Source organism: Salvelinus namaycush, chromosome 14, assembly GCF_016432855.1.
Source record: "Salvelinus namaycush isolate Seneca chromosome 14, SaNama_1.0, whole genome shotgun sequence".
Classification (NCBI taxonomy): Eukaryota; Metazoa; Chordata; class Actinopteri; order Salmoniformes; family Salmonidae; genus Salvelinus; species Salvelinus namaycush.
Window position 1 is genome coordinate 26,664,798 of NC_052320.1, and position 17,018 is coordinate 26,681,815.

Genomic DNA, 17,018 nt, shown 5'->3' on the forward strand with positions numbered 1-17,018 from the left:
AATCTGTCTGTAAACAATTGTTGGAAAAATTACTTGTGTCATGCACAAAGTAGATGTCCTAACAGACTTGCCAAAACTATAGTTTGTTAACAAGAAATGTGTGGAGTGGTTGAAAAATGAGTTTTAATGCCTCCAACCTAAGTGTATGTAAACTTCAACTGTATATCCCTGATGCACTCCCAGAACTACCAGCACTGTGCACCGCCATCCTCCATGGCGGTGCACAAACACACCCTCTAATTTAGGGGCTCCAGCTTCCAGGAATTAGGGAGAGTGTGCTGTATGAACACAAGCTTCTCTATCTCTCATACCACACACACACACACACACACACACACACACACACACACACACACACACACACACACACACACACACACACACACACACACACACACACACACACACACACACACACACACACACACACACACACACACACACACGCACGCATGTACAGTCGATACACAAACACCCACACTGATGTGCAAAAACGTACATACACGTGCACACAAACACACGCACGCACGCACACACGCGCAAACACGGACAGCATTGCAGCACAGACCCCATCACTAAGATGAGGTAGACACAGAGAAAACATGTGGGGCGCTAAAACCCAAACCCTGACCACACTGCTAAATATAACAGCGACAGCGTGGCCGTTAAGACAGCTGAAATATGGATTTTAAACACTCTTCCCATCATGAGGCATGAGATTTAGAGGAATAGGAAAGTCCTTGTTAGGCAATACTGTCTAAAAATAGTAAATCAGCTTGTGTTTTTGTCTTAATGGTTTTCCTCCCAGTCTATGGCACTAATGTACCTCAGACCCTCAAACCACTGCCAGATGGCCCCTCCCTATGGCCCGCACTGTAAATTCACAACTGTTGGCGTGGGTGAGGCTTTAGCTACAGGCAGCGACAGCGCTCTCATTTTCTCCTGCATTTTTTCCCCCTGACCTGCTAATAGCTCAAATTTGCTATTTTACAAGCTCCATCAAAGGTATAATTGTGTTTCTCTGAACGGATGGGAAATAAGCCCACTGTAATTGTCTGGAGTAAAACAGCTGAAAGTGCTACAAGAAATGCTCCTAATGATTTTAGTCCAAGACTGTATCTCTAACACATGTACACACATCTATGCCTTACTGATTGGGAATCATTTTTCCTGCTAGAGAAACTTTTATTCAGAAATAAATGTGTTTTTTTTACCTAGAGAGTGAACCTGTCTCTGAGGCCAGTGGAGAGGTCAGGAGTAGCTTAAACCTTTTTGTCAACTCATCCTGCAGCTCTGGCAACCCAGAAAGAATTCATATTAAATTAGTCAAAAAAGCATTCCAAATTAAGTTAGAATGAGAAGGAAATCATTGCTTGAATACACCAATACAATAAAGGAAAGAGAATGGTTATAATACAGAGTGGGTTTCCCCTCATTTTGTTATTTCAGAACACATGACGAGACATAATTCATTACCATAGCGTCAGATATGTATGTGGCACTCAAAGCAGGAAGAAATCCTTTAAAAACCCATATTTACAAATGAGATTTGGCTTGATTTCTCCCTGCACTCTGGCTTAATGTGCATCACAGTCTCCTATTGTGATTGCTCTTCATATGCTGAATCTCACGCCAGCACGGTCCAGTGTTTGGAGCAGAAACATGGGGAGATACATATAGCATGTACAATATGTCCTGCAGTGTGCTTTAAAACTGATAAACAGTCTCCCATTACCATCACATGTGAGCTTGTCCCAAAGTCTCAAACGAGATGATTCAGAGCAGGAAATCTGTCTTGATATCCAGTCACTTTCTGGGCAGTCCACTGTCTGTAGTCCTCAGAATGTGGTGTTAGTGAACCAGAGAGAATCTAAGGTTGAGATGTGACATGTGTGAAGGAACAGCGGGCTTGTTGTGTGTGAGGTGGCAGTAGAGAGTGGTGTGAGCGGTCTAGAGGAGGCCTCCTCAGATGATGCCCTTGACAAAGCTGGTGTCCAGGTGAACAATGAGCATGCGTAAGAAGGACATCTCTTTCCGTGTGTTCTCAAAGATGATGCGCGGGTCATCCGACTGGCAGCGGAGACAGTTGGGAGCCATCACCATGGCCAGGTTGTTCACGTCCATCTTGGTCTTACTCACATTGACGGGCTGGGCAAACACCTGCAGGAGAGCGAGGGGGTGAGTTTAGGGCGAAAGTGAAGTTCAGAGACATGTATGTGGTGTTTGTTAATTGTGTTTATATTAAAACCTACAGTTATTATGTAGTTATAACTGCAAAACATACAAAGTGACAGATAAACCTGTAAAGAGAGAGAGCGATAGCGAGGGGAGACGAGAGGCCTATATGTAGGAGGGTTACCTGTAAGAAGTGTATAAAGTAGCAGAGCACCAGCCTGCTTAGCTCAGGCAGAGACTGCACCACGCTGATCGCTGCCTCTGGATCCTCATAGTTACTGATGCACTGCTTATAGAAGCTCTGAGGGATGACTGGCTCCTCCAGCTCCCTGTACCACAACTTCAGCAGAGACGCTAGAGGAGAGAGAGACACTCCCTTCAATACACAATGGTGTGCAGCTTGTACGATATACAGTAGTGTTTCCAGCCTTTACAACACATATTTGAAAAGAGGTAATAGATAGTTGCTCAAGTCAAGAAAGACATCAGCCAAGAGGAGAAATAGAGCTTGAATGACAGGGATTTTTTTTTTTTACCTGGGACGTTGGGATCGCCAAGGTTTTCTGGAATATTCCACTGATCCACCTGCAGCTTCAGTGCATTCACCTCGTCAATATCTCCAGGCACCCTGAGGGAAGAGACACAGCAGATAGAAGTATAACCGCTAGAGACTAGAATAGCTTTATCTCCTATTTCAATATGACTGAGTACTTGTATGAGAGTATTGATATTGTTCTTGGATTGTGACATAGCCCCACTAGGTGGTGCAGCAACCCCGTTAAGCAGCCCAGGGACAACCACAGCATGACTTTAGCATGTTGCCAAGGTCTAGTCCACACATGGGGGATATGTGAACCCAGGTGGACATGGTTATGCAATACCACTTATATATAATTAGTATGAAAGTAATTTCATATCCGCAGACATGGACATAGCAGTGCTACACGTCCGGAGGTATCTGTTACAAGGGAACTGATTGTGCCAAGAAGAAAAACCTAAGCAAAATCACAGAGCCACAAGGACAACATCAGTCATATCCCTGACACAGGGACCCATGTCTAGTAGAAATAAATAAACCCTGAAGCTAAATAAGAAAACAAAAATAAAGACAATCCTCCCATAGCATGGTTTTTAAAATAAACTGCCAGGGTAGATTTCCTGTCAATTTTCAAATCACACACCCGACAAAAGGGAGATGTGACTCTGTTACAAAAAGGGAACTGGCTTAAAATAATAATGTGTACATTTGTTCATATCAATCTCCTGTTTGTTCTATATACAGTCCACAATCTGTCAGTCTGTGATGAGAACTTAGACAAAGAGGAACTTATACAGAGATTGTGTGCAGATAAAACACTTGCATCAAAATGTACTCCAATACAAACAGAATGGGAGAGAAAGGGGAAACTATACCTACTGTATTTACATTACACATGCATAAAACAATGTCTTTAATTACTGGATGCTGTTATCTGAAGCATGCCGGGGCAAAAGCTTTATTTGGTGGATTTTCACTCTTTGTTGTGTGAGAGGGATTTAGTCTGAATATGTATCATTTGGTAATGTCAAACATATTAATGTTTGTTTGAACTACCGTCTCTCTGGATGACCACCAGTCTCAGTCTGAGCCAGACCGGGGAGGGGGGTCGTCAGAGCTGCAGACGTCTATATGGATGCCCCAGGAGAGAGTCTGAATCAGAGAGAACGGGGTGCTGTCCTCTCCTCTTCTCCACAGCCCAGTCAGTGAATGATTAACGTCCCCAGGTTAACCAGATGGCTTGTTTGTTTACCAAAGCCCATAGGTCCAGAAGGGTATACTACAAAGCAGGATCAATGAGTTAACACTAACTGTTCTAATTGTTCTTACATTAGGAAGATGAGCTTGAAATGGGAATGGGCTAATCGACTCAACAACCAAAAACACATATCTAAGTTTACCTTTCTTAATGAACCAGAAAGTCAATAGTTATTTCTGGTTGGTCATCAAAATTAGCTGACTAACTCATTGATCCTGCTTTGTAGAATACCCCTTCAAGAGATGCTGTTTTTGTTTAAGTGATTTAACATAGACTCTTTCTCTTCTGATCTCAGGCTAACTTGCTCCCCTCCCGGCCAATGGGAGTCTCACACCTCGATCACACTGACAGCGTCATTGCGTTTTGGTACAGAAGTACATTAATCTCCAATGGAACACTGTGTTTGCATTGCGTTGCAGAGGCAGTTGCAGGCAGAGCGTTCTGTGTGGTGGATACGTTGGATTTATCCAACTGTTTGCGTAGACGGCTTGACACAAATAGTAGCAGAAGGTGAATGTTGAACTTTTGTTGCATACATATCCAGATGATGCTGCGAACCATTTTGCGCAATGATGCTGTAGATGTGATAGAGGCTTGAGGCGGGTCCCGTAATGCTGCTGGTCTTGGGCTGGGACAGGAGTATCAGAACAGGAGCAGCCCTGACTGTACTGCTTCTTACTGATGAAGCAAAGCCTCTGACCCAGTCTTACGCCTAGATTCAACCCGGACCATGGAAGATCCGCAATATACCTTGATTGACATTTAAAGGTAATTTCCGATTGAGCCGACATATTCAGCGTTTACCGTGAATGTGGTCTCCCCGAATGCGGGAACATTACCTTTAAAACGTGCATAGCAGATAAAACGAGATCGGATTAAATCTGGCCCTTATTCTGCATCCCATGTTTGCCACATAGGCTAAACTGTATTTACACCCCTGTCTTTCTTTACCCCCATAACATCACTTACCCCATACCTCAGAGTGATCCTCATCTGTAGAGACTGTTTCTGGTACACTATGTTTATCCATTGCCCCCTCCATCCTTCCACCCCTTCTGTCTGCCGCCCAGCCTGGTGTGCTGGTGTGACTACTCACCTGAAGATTCCCTCTGTCTGGGCCCCTCCCAGGGCCAGGACGTACTGGGACAGCTGCACCTGCACCCAGGGGAGCCTGCGCTCCGGGAACCGCTCACTCTGACGCTCCATGATCTCCTCCAGGGCACTGCCGAACAGGGAGGGGGTCACAATGGCTTTTCTCCCCTGGTCTAACTCCTCCAGGGTGGGCTTCCTTAGACCCTGTGAGAAGGAAAAAAATACATTAGAGTCTTCTGTAGACAGGACCTGACCCTAAGCACAGCTCTAGAACCACAAGTCTATTGATTAAGTTTAAAACTGGTTGAAAGCTGTCCCTTGCCCATTATCTAGGTAAGCTACTTGAGGCCCACTTGGAGTCTCTCACACTACTGTAACTTCCCTACAGTAATCACAGCTGAACTGTAGGTCAGGTCCCTTTTATACAGTAGAAGGAGACACCCAGCCATGTTTAAAGCCCAGATTCCATCTCAGCAGCTCAGAGGGTTAAATATAGCCCCCAGTAAAAGTGCCTGGCCTGGGGCTGCAGTAAGGCTGCAGTGTGCCGGCTGTGGGCAAGCTGATTACAGGGTGGGACACAGCAGAGGACAGGGTGGAGGTTGGGAGACTGTTGCTGCAGTGATGGAGGGTTGGTTGGGGGGTGCGAGCTCAGACTTGAACCCCATCTTTAGCTCCACGTGTCCAGTGTGGATGGGGAGAGAGCAGATGACGGAAGGGGGGGTTAAAAGGTTGTTGTAACCCCCCACCTCAGTTTGGGTTTACAGATTAGTGCCTATTTTGCTGAGGACTCCTAAGGGCCCAGTGCGATGATTGCTAACATATGTGAGAGCTCCCAGAATGCTTTAGTCAGTGCCACGCTTCACGGCCGACACTAACCTCAGGGGCAACACTGACTCATTAAAACAATAGAAATGTTCCACTTCTCTTTGTCTGATGGGAGAGTTGGAGTCCCTATATCCCTTCAGATCATTAGAGTAGAAAACTGCAGCAGAAAGTCTGGAAATGAAACCTCAATCCAGACCAGCAGTGAGAGATGGAGCAACCCCCTCTGTCCTTGTCTGACACCCCCCCCCCCCTCCCCGGACCTTTTAATAGTGCTTTAGGATGACCTTCCTACCTTTTTGACCCCAGTGACGGCGACCTTCTGCAGCTTGCGATAGCAGTACTTGGCATAAGTGCTGATTGGCAGGCCTGGAGAGAAGGGAGATGACAGACACCATTACTGACCAATCCTGAGGCGGTAATACAATCCGTTGCTGTTTTCTATCTGCCTGCATGTCAGCATCCTCAGTGTTGAGGCTGTATTATTTCTATTCCACAGTGATAAAACTCCACCGACAGATCTTGTTACCAATGAATCATTAAAACCAAATCTGTCCACCGCAGGGCATTTTGGATATCAGCTCTGCCTATTCCATGAGAATCCTGCCCAGCCAGCATGGAGTAATATAACCCAGCATATAGAGCTGTAGGGAACAGCTGTGCTTCAAGGTTAAAGCCACCGAGACGTCAAACACTGACCGCTTAACTATTACTAGTGCAAAGTATTACTATCACAGTTATTACTACTACTGTTATTAATGCACTATTGCTACTATCATTACTGAAACTGCATGTTTACTTGTTCCTCAATTGCTTCTATTTTTTACTGTAAATACTACTATTGTATATCAGGCCCATATAACAATATTAAGACTGCATAGAATGAGCGACTGAGGCATTGGCCTACACATTTTGTCCTAACTGTGAGAACCAAAATGCATCTTGGCTACAGACCCTGGTAGTGAAACATCCACATGACACAGATTTATGGCAAGCAGGTGAAAGCATGTCCTCAGCAACAAAACAGCCGCAGCAGTTTTGGCCGAGGGTAGATGAGTTGCGTTTTGAGAGACTACGAGATCTTGACGCTTTAAAAAGGTTTTGTGATTATTGTCTTCTGTCATAAATCGAATGAATCACACAGAACTGACATGGTGGGAGAGGGAGGACTTTGTTCTCACCCAAGACGGAAATTAGATGGATTTCAATGCTCAGGAAAAGTAATTAAAATCACAACCCAACTTTACTGCTTCATGAAACAACAGAGAGAGAAGGGTGCAAAGATATCATAGGGTCCTCATGGAGAAATTATTTATTTATTTATTTTTATTTCACCTTTATTTAACCAGGTAGGCCAGTTGAGAACAAGTTCTCATTTACAACTGCGACCTGGCCAAGATAAAGCCAAGCAGTTCGACACATACAACAACACAGAGTTACACATGGAATTAACAAACATACAGTCAATAATACAGGAGAAAAAGTCTATATACAATGTGTGCATATGAGACAAGATAAGGGAGGTAAGGCAATAAATAGGCCATGGTGGCGAAGTAATTACAATATAGCAATTAAACACTGGAATGGTAGATGTGCAGAAGATGAATGTGCAAGTAGAGATACTGGGGTGCAAAGGGGAAAATGAGTGAGGAATGAGGAAATGAGGAAAGGAGGAGGCACACATTGGGCAGGTCCCTTCCAGAGACCAGGAGAGGGGGAGAAAGAGGAATACTATGACCAAGGGGGAACATTCATCAGCCCGACCAGGCCGTACTGTTACTACAGCACTGCATCGTTTTAGAAGAGTAGACACCAGAGTTCATACTACTGGGTCATTCACCTCAGAGCACAGCTGTGAGGCCACATGGCCAAGCAGGCCTCAACAGGGATAATCAGAGAGGTGACGGGTCACACAGGACAAACCTGATGACCTCAGTCCAGAACAAACCCTTTCACTTCTCCACTTCTAGCCGTGTTTACAGTGTCGTCAACATGTTCAAACATAGTGGATGTAGTGCTTTGTAACAGAAACGGAGAAGGGGAAAGTTGTATACGAGTTGTTTTAAGAGATGTTCTCTTTTATCTGGCTGTAAAAACACATGTTTAATAGGCAGGGCAGTCATTTCACAAGGCCCCGTCTCTGATCTCTGACTCTGTGCTGCTGGACTGCATGACACACACATCGCTCTGGCTCAGGACTGCTGCTGGGGCTGCTGCTAGGACTGCTGCTGGGACTGCTGCTGGGACTGCTGCTGGGGTTGCTGCTGGGGCTGCTGCTAGGACTGCTGCTAGAACTGCTGCTGGGACTGCTGCTGGGACTGCTGCTGGGACTGCTGCTGGGACTGTTGCTGGGACTGCTGCTGGGACTGCTGTGGGACTGCTGCTGGGACTGCTGCTAGGACTGCTGCTGGGACTGCTGCTGGGACTGCTGCTAGGACTGTTGCTGGGACTGCTGCTGGGACTGCTGCTGGGACTGCTGCTAGGACTGTTGCTGGGACTGCTGCTGGGACTGCTGCTAGGACTGCTGCTAGGCCTGCTGCTGTCTCTGCTGCTGGGACTGCTGCTAGGCCTGCTGCTGTCTCTGCTGCTGGGACTGCTGCTGGGACTGCTGCTGGGACTGCTGCTGTCTCTGCTGCTGGGGCTGCTGCTGGGACTGCTACTGGGACTGCTGCTAGGACTCCTGCTGGGACTGCTGCTGGGACTGCTGCTAGGACTGCTGCTGGGACTGCTGCTAGGACTGCTGCTAGGTCTGCTGCTAGGACTGCTGCTGGGACTGCTGCTGGGACTGCTGCTGGGACTGCTGCTAGGACTGCTGCTAGGACTGCTGCTAGGACTGCTGCTGGGACTGCTGCTAGGACTGCTGCTAGGACTGCTGCTGGGACTGCTGCTGGGATGGCTGCGAGGACTGCTGCTGGGTCTGCTGCTGGGACTGCTGCTGGGACTGCTGCTGAAATTCCAGGTCCTTTCTTTCTTCCCTACAGTATTCTCTTTAGATCCCTCGTCTTCTCTTCTCCTCTCATCCTCTTTTATTCACTTCCCACTGGGCACAGACACCAGTTCAACGTCTAGTTTTGATTGACATTTGGTTGAGTTGTCAGCTAATGTGAATTCAGCGTGAAATCAACAACAAAAAATGTACCCTCTCATTGGATTCAGGTAAAAAGTAGTGTGATTTTTTTTATCCCCCTTACGTTGATGATGACTTACAAGCCCAATCAATTTTCCACATTGATCCAACATCATCACACTGAATGTTTTTCTTGAAATGGTGTGGAACCAACATTGATTCAACCAGTTTTTGTCCTCACTCCTCTGCTCTGCCCCTCCCAATCTTGAATGTATTTTCCTCTCCTCTGATTGTTGCTGTGGCATACTCCTCATCCTTTCTCCTTCTTCCTGATCATTCCGTCCTTCTCCTGTCTTGTGTTAGTGTTGGAATGACAAGCATGTGGGAGCGGTGGACTGATTTCCCCTCTGTGCCAGGTGATATTACTGAGGCACATAGCCCAGGCAGCGTAGAGGGCTAGCTGGTATGAACACCACTGTTAAGACCCATAGTTCTAAAAGAGTGTCCTGTGTTGATTTTACAAGGGCTCCCGAGTGGCACAGCGGTCTAAGGCACTGCATCTCAGTGCTAGAGGCGTCACTACAGACCCTGGTTTGATCTCGGGCTGTATCACAACCGGACGTGATCGGGAGTCCCATAGGGTAGTGCACAATTGGCCCAGCGTTGTCCGGGTTAAGGGAGGGTTTGGCCTGGGTAGGTTGTCATTGTAAAATAATAATTTGTTCTTAACTGATTTGCCTAGTTAAAACAATATTAAATACAAAATAAACACTGCCTGGGGGGTGTAATTCCTGTATAATACCACAAGGAAAGAGATAGAGAGAGAGAAAGAGAGAGAGAGAGAAAGAAAGAGAGAGAGAAAGAGAGAGCTAGATGGATCTGTATGTACTGTATGTATGCATGCATAAAAGACAAAGGGAGAAATAGATGTGGGGGATGGGGGGCATCTATAAAGCAGGTGACATAAAAGAGCAACGGTCTCTTTATTACTCTCCACTAGCAGCCTGTTTGTGCCTGTGGCCTGAGCCTCAGCTTAGTGTTCAATGCTAAACAGGACAGCCAGGGCCAGAGAAAAAAAGGTAGAGAAAACCTAAAGAGAGTATTTGCATACAAATAAGTGGTGGTGCCAACCTTCCATCCTCCACAGAGAGGAGAAGAGGCCCCATCCACCCCACTCATATTGCCCACGCTCCCCCTTTACTGGGAGCTTCTTTCCCAGGACAGCCCACTGCTGCCACCACAATGCCTGGCTGCACAGGCCTCCCCAGCCATTGTCAGCCACACGCTCTTAAACATGCCACAGAGAAGTCGGGCACTACCTAAACAAACCTTCTACGCCCTCTTTCTCTTCTTTTGATGAAGAGCTGGATCTGAGGCCCCAAACTGCTGCCTATAACAATGCCCACTCAGCAGCCTGGGCCCGGAGAGGCAGCTGGTGAAGCCCATAAAGATGCCATCTCCCCCCCGTCAAGACATTCCTACGACCGTCCCCATCAAACCCCTCCCCCTTCATCTCTACCTGGACTCGAGCCCATATCATGGGGCCTCTGTCGTAGACTGGGGTCTGGATCACAGGAAGCTGGGTCATTTGTCCAGTGTCCCATATCTGTAAAAGAGTATGGATCACCCAACCCTCCAGTACAAACAAACAGTCTCCCACAGACAGTAGGTCCTCTGTCCTCGATGCCAACACTCCAGAGCGGATGTGGAGTATGACTAACTGGTTTCTACTGCAGTGCGGGGAGTGAGTCAACAACCATCTCAATTCTCTCCACCTCTCCCATGCGCTATAGTCTCGTTGATGATGTAGTGCAGTGAGTCGACTCACTCTGTCACAGTACTAGTACAGCTGGTAGCAGTGCTGCGGATAACTGTGTGATGTGGTCTGGTGTCTGAGGCTGGGTCTTGGTGTGGGAGACGCGGTGCGTTTGGCCTCGGGGCAGAACGCTGCATCATGAGAGGGGCCCTAATGCTGGGACACAGCTGTGAGGAGCCATCTGATTGGTCAAATGAATCCTCAGAATCAAACAACATGAACAGGAATGTCATGACACACAGAGAGCTGGGGTGAGTCAGAGTATGTCACTGACTGACCATGCAGAGAGTGCTGCTAGCTGTAGAACAATTACACGGGCACAATGAAAGTAGCAGTGGTCTGTAGTAGGAAGCACACTCACCCAACAGCTTCTTTATAACAAACAGCTACTGTTTACTTATACTTCTGCTACAGTTGAAGTCAGAAGTTTACATACACCTTAGCCAAATACATTTAAACTCAGTTGTTCATAATTCCTGACATTTAATCCTAATAAAAATTACCTGTCTTACGTCAGTTAGGATCACCACTTTATTTTAAGAATGTGAAATGTCAGAATAATTGTAGAGAAAATTATTTATTTCAGCTTTTATTTCTTTCATCACATTCCCAGTGGGTCAGAAGTTTACATACACTCAATTAGTATTTGGTAGCATTGCCTTTAAATTGTTGAACTTGGGTCAAATGTTTCGGGTAGCCTTCCACAAGCTTCCCACAATAAGTTGGGTGAATTTTGGCCCCTTCCTCCTGACAGAGCTGGTGTAACTGAGTCAGGTTTGTAGGCCTCCTTGCTCGCACATGCTTTTTCAGTTCTGCCCACAAATTTTCTATAGGATTGAGGTCAGGGCTTTGTGATGGCCACTCCAATACCTTGACTTTGTTGTCCTTAAGCCATTTTGCCACAACTTTGGAAGTATGCTTGGGATCAAATGGAAGACCCATTTGCGACCAAGCTTCAACTTCCTGACTGATGTCTTGTGATGTTGCTTCAATATATCCACATAATTTTCCTGCCTCATGATGCCATCTATTTTGTGAAGTGCACCAGTCCCTTCTGCAGCAAAGCACCCCCACAACATGATGCTGCCACCCCAGTGCTTCACAGATTGGATGGTGTTCTTCGGCTTGCAAGCATCTACCCTTTCCCTCCCAAACATAACGATGGTCATTATGGTCAAACAGTTATATTTTTGTTTCATCAGACTAGAGGACATTTCTACAAAAAGTACGATCTTTGTCCCCATGTGCAGTTGCAAACCGTAGTCTGGCTTTTTTTATGGCGGTTTTGGAGCAGTGGCTTCTTCCTTGCTGAGCGGCCCTTCAGGTTATGTCGATATAGGACTCGTTTTACTGTGGATATAGACACTTTTGTACCTGTTTCCTCCAGCATCTTCACAAGGTCCTTTGCTGTTGTTCTGGAATTGATTGGCATTTTTCGCACCAAAGTACGTTCATCTCTAGGAGACAGAATGCGTCTCCTTCCTGAGCGGTATGACGGATGCGTGGTCCCATGGTGTTTATACTTGCATATTATTGTTTGTACAGATGAACGTGGTACCTTCAGGCGTTTGGAAATTGTGGAGGTCTACAATTTTTTTCCGGAGGTCTTGGCTGATTTCTTTTGATTTTCCCATGATGTCAAGCAAAGAGGCACTGAGTTTGAAGGTAGGCCTTGAAATACATCCACAGGTACACCTCCAATTGACTGAAATTATGTCAATTAGCCTATCAGAAGCTTATAAAGCCATGACATTATTTTCTGGAATTTTCCAAGCTGTTTAAAGGCACAGTCAATTTAGTATATGTAAACTTCTAACCCACTGGAATTGTGACAGTGAATTATAAGTGAAATAATCTGTCTGTAAACAATTGTTGGAAAAACTACTTGTGTCGTGCACAAAGTAGATGTCCTTACCGACTTGCCAAAACTATAGTTTGTTAACAAGAAATTTGTGGAGTGGTTGAAAAACGAGTTTTAATGACTCCAACCTAAGTGTATGTAAACTTCCGACTTCAACTGTATATGTGAGAATATTTCCTATAGGTAGGTGGTGTCTCCGCTCGCTCTAAAGAGAGCTATCCTCAGCCAAGGCCAAGACAGCGTCACTAATGTTCTGTAGGCCAGAGGGTTAGGAGACAGGGCCAGGGAGGACGACTGGCAGCGTGTGCTAGCCAGCTCAGCTGGGCAACAGAGATACAGCACAGAGGGAAACAGGACGCCCTGGCGTTTGGATCTCAAGGCTCCTTTGTGTGGTTCTGCTACTCTCATTTAAAAAGCGTTGTGCTGATGCAAATGTGTGCAATACCTTCAACAATCAATCTCATATAGAAACAGAGCTAGTTAATCTCTCATGTGAGTGTGTCTGTTCTAAGAGGGTGACACTGTGGGGTTAATCCTCCCGCTCAATTTTTCTCCTGTGTGAATGAACAAGTGTTGCCGTAGTGAAACTCACCCTCCTCTTCTTCCTCCTCATTGTTCTGCTTCCTCTTCTTCCGGGACTTTGAATTCTTCTTGTTCTTCATGTCCTGTTGTTCCATAATGTGCTGCATGACTGTAAGTGGCAAACACGGCGGAAAGTGAAAACGTTATTTGATTAAAGATTTATCGCAATAACTCTTCTTCGTGTGTAGATGTGAAAAACAGATGATGGTGTTTTGTGCTGGGCTCTCTCAACTTTAACCTTACTCCCCCTCCTTTTTTTCTTTTTTTCTCACTTTTCCAGTGCTGCATCCTGTTTGATCTGGCCTGAATCCCAGATAATAATAGCTGGAAAACCAATATCAACTGGCTGTTTTTGACCACACGGGAATACCGGAAACATAAACACACCTCTGGATGCACCCTAGTCAAATCAAACAAACGAATTTACCCCCAAAACACCAAAAATCCGCAGCTACAGGAAACAAGTACCAACCTTCACCAACCCACAACCAATGGTAAACACAGAAAAACATTCATAGATTTATATAAACAGAAAAAAAACATTTTATCAATAGAAGCGGTGTTGCCACTCACTCTTCTTGTCGTTGGAGGGCTCCAGATGTCTCTGAATGTACCCCTCCAGGTAGCGTCTGAACTTGGGCGAGGGGGAGAAGAAGGCCAGGCTGATGGCCATGAGTTCCCAGCCGGCCTCCAGGCTCCTCAGGTTCAGGTTGTCAGTGGTCTGTCTGACCAGCTGGACGTACAACTCGTCCCTCAGGCCCTGCATGCCCCAGCACTTAGTGACCACCAGCAGGGCAGCGTGACGGCGCTCCAGCCGGGCTGGGCGGTCCCCCATGTAGGCCTGGGCTAGTTTGAACATCTCACAGGCTTCCTTCTTGATTGTGCGGTCGCTGGTGATCAGCATGGGCTTCTTAATGGAGCCCCTGTTCCAGGAGAGCATGTTGGAGATGGAGACGCGGCGGCGGAACAGGCCCTGAGTGTGCTGGTTCAGGTTCTTACTGGCCCAGTCCACCATGTTGGCGTCTGGAGGAGGTTTGCAGAGGGTGGTGTAAGGGTACTGGTAACCCACACCTCCTTTTCCACCTCCCCCACCTTCTCCTCTGTCTCCAGTCACGATAACTCTATGGGGGGATCCCCGGGTGCCCCCGTGACCATTACCTCCCCCGTGTGATGAGGACTCCGACTGGGCCTTGGATTCCAGTGTTCCTGCCTGGAGAAGAAAACAGAGGGAGGGAGGGAGGGAGAGGAAGATTCAAGGCATAGACAAACGCTACAGCTGGAATCCTATGTGAATTACTGTTTGTTGATGGTATGTGTCTGATGCTGCAAAGGTTTATAGAGCATGTGCATTATGGTGGTGTGTGTGTGTGTGTGTGTGTGTGTGTGTGTGTGTGTGTGTGTGTGTGTGTGTGTGCGCGTGCGTGCGTGCGTGCGTGCGTACTGTAGGATACGTTTACTCATTCCCCCTCAGAGTAGAACCTGGAATCACTCACACAGATCCCACTCCAGAAATAGGTGACCCAATATGGAAATGGCATCAAAACACATACGGTAACATAACATCCATCCCCCACTCTCTGTATCCTTCTCCTGTCTGCTTCCCTTCCCTCACGCCACAACACTTCCACTGCCACTGGGCCTTTAACAAATACAAATTAAACTACTTTCACTAATCTAATAATATGATATCAATTTGTCCACTTTATGGAATGAATCATATCAAATCCCCAATAGCTACCATGGTTCTCCATCTCTGGAACATCCAGTTAATTCAAACCCAATCATAACAATAGTGAGTCTGCCTCTGAACCAACACTAATGTGTCACCAAAATCTTCTTCAGACTCAATTACACGGCCTAAAGAAGAACAAACTGTAATAACCAACAATAACCTTGACATATGGGCTTTACATTCATATCCATCATATGATGTCATATTTACAATGTAATACCACACTATAGCAGAAGTCTGACAGATCTGTTAAACAGATACCAGGGGTTTCATTAACGTTCTGGCAGAGCTGTTTGGGTAGGGTCTAGGGATGGTACCCCCATTTTACAGACCAGCCCTAACAGACATACGTCCCTATGTAGTACGGCCTTCATAATGTGGTCGTATTAAAAACAAAAGCAGCATTAGAATGTTTTCAGCGGTGCAGTAAACTATGCAGAATGGTGATATGAACCATGTGGGCTGTCGGTCAGCAGTATAACTGGTATATTTTTCCATAGCCCAGGTCCAAAGCTTTCCAACCCTAACCCCCTCAGCAGGTCTGGAGCTCCTCTACGACCCGCTAACGCCAACACAGCCTTTCTCCAAACCCACATCATTTGTATTAATCGCACAGTATAAAACACGGCCATGGAGGTACCAGTCACAAATAAGTCTAAGCTGAAAACAGAGGTCTTAGTGGCCAATGCTGAATTTCCATGATGTAACCGTATCGAAGTGGCTGGTTAAACAGTCTCAGATGAAGATAAAAAAGGGGTTGTGTAAGGCTTGTTAGCTGGGTAATTAAGCGTGAGGGAGGCCTGAGGGAATTACTGGGTGCCAAACCATTAGTTCTCGGAGGAGACACAAGATTAAGACTTTCTGGCTTTGGCCACGCAACATTGGCCTTAACCTCTCTCTCTCTCTCCTCCCCCCTCTTTATTTCCCAACAATCCATTCCCTTTAACTCAAATGGCTGCATCTGCTGCCTGTCACAGGTATTCATAGTGCTTTGAGATCCATCAATCCCTTCTTCCTCTCTCTTTCCATCTCTCATGTAATTCCTCTTCCTCTCCCTCATTTAGTCCACTACCTCTCACTCTCATTTCCTCTGCCTCTGTTTGCCCCAGATGGCTCTCAGTGCCTAGTCTTCCTGGTCAGTGTGTGTGTGTGGTGTGATAGTCTGTGATTGGGTTTAGCAGTGTCCTGTGTGGTGTGACGGGGCTCAGCAGTGTCCTGTGTGGTGTGATAGGGCTCAGCAGTGTCCTGGGCATCACAATGTCCTCTCCCAGACAAGGTTGCAGATAACAGGGCAAGACACTGCTCCTCAGGCACATTTAGGGTCAGGGCAAGCAGGGGTACCTTCAAACCAGGCACAGCTAGCCAGGGACAGTGGCAAACACTCACAAGTTACACAGACAAGAGAGAGTTTGGCCTAACTTGTTTGGACAGGTTCCCAAAGCTCCAGAAATTAGGACGCCCAGTCTTAACGCCACATTTCCCACAAATTGTGTTCAAATAAATCCTGGTTAATTGTGTTAGTTTTTACATTAGTGTTTGACAAAAGAACCACTATTACAGACCAATCCTGCTAATTACTGATGTCGGGTTATTTAGGACCCCCTTCATTTTTCCATTCCCGACCGGCATTCTTGCTGGAGGCCTTCGGGAGAGTACTTTCCATGGGGGTTAAGTCAGGCTCCATATACTACAGTGAATGATATGGCTTCTGTGGGCTTGAACCACATTTCAGTAAGGCCAATGCAACCGACATGCATACAGCCTCAGCCCCAGTCTCCCTGTACAGCATAGGCTGCCTCTGCCAAGTTACTCTCCCACACACCTGACAACAAACAGTGAAACACGCATACGTTATTTCTACATGAGTGTGTGTTCATCTGCATAAAGTAGGAGTTTCATATAGGAGCCCATTGGAGCACTTGGTACATGCACACATCCATAAGACAAACCTGCTTTCAGCTCGGAGGATCTGAGGCCATTCAAGATGGCCATCGCTTTCAGTTTTGACAGTCAGTAACCTATCCTCTCACTGGAGACTTACTATACCAACACGTAAGTATACATACCCAGTAAAA

At 46.3% G+C, this 17,018-nt stretch overlaps 1 protein-coding gene across 2 annotated transcripts in view; it reads right to left on the reverse strand.

Annotated features, from left to right (window-relative positions):
• Positions 1–403: 403 nt before the first annotated feature.
• Positions 404–17,018, reverse strand: part of arhgap46b (Rho GTPase activating protein 46b) — a 92,422-nt gene continuing 75,807 nt past the window's right edge. For both annotated transcript variants that reach the window (XM_039008316.1, XM_039008317.1), the window contains exons 4-10: positions 13,785–14,421; positions 13,222–13,320; positions 6,181–6,254; positions 5,068–5,267; positions 2,712–2,803; positions 2,360–2,529; positions 404–2,160 (exon numbers count right to left, since the gene is read on the reverse strand). In XM_039008316.1, the coding sequence (XP_038864244.1) occupies positions 1,966–2,160; positions 2,360–2,529; positions 2,712–2,803; positions 5,068–5,267; positions 6,181–6,254; positions 13,222–13,320; positions 13,785–14,421 (1,467 nt within the window). In that variant the 3' untranslated portion in view covers positions 404–1,965. The remainder of the gene's footprint in view (positions 2,161–2,359; positions 2,530–2,711; positions 2,804–5,067; positions 5,268–6,180; positions 6,255–13,221; positions 13,321–13,784; positions 14,422–17,018) is intronic.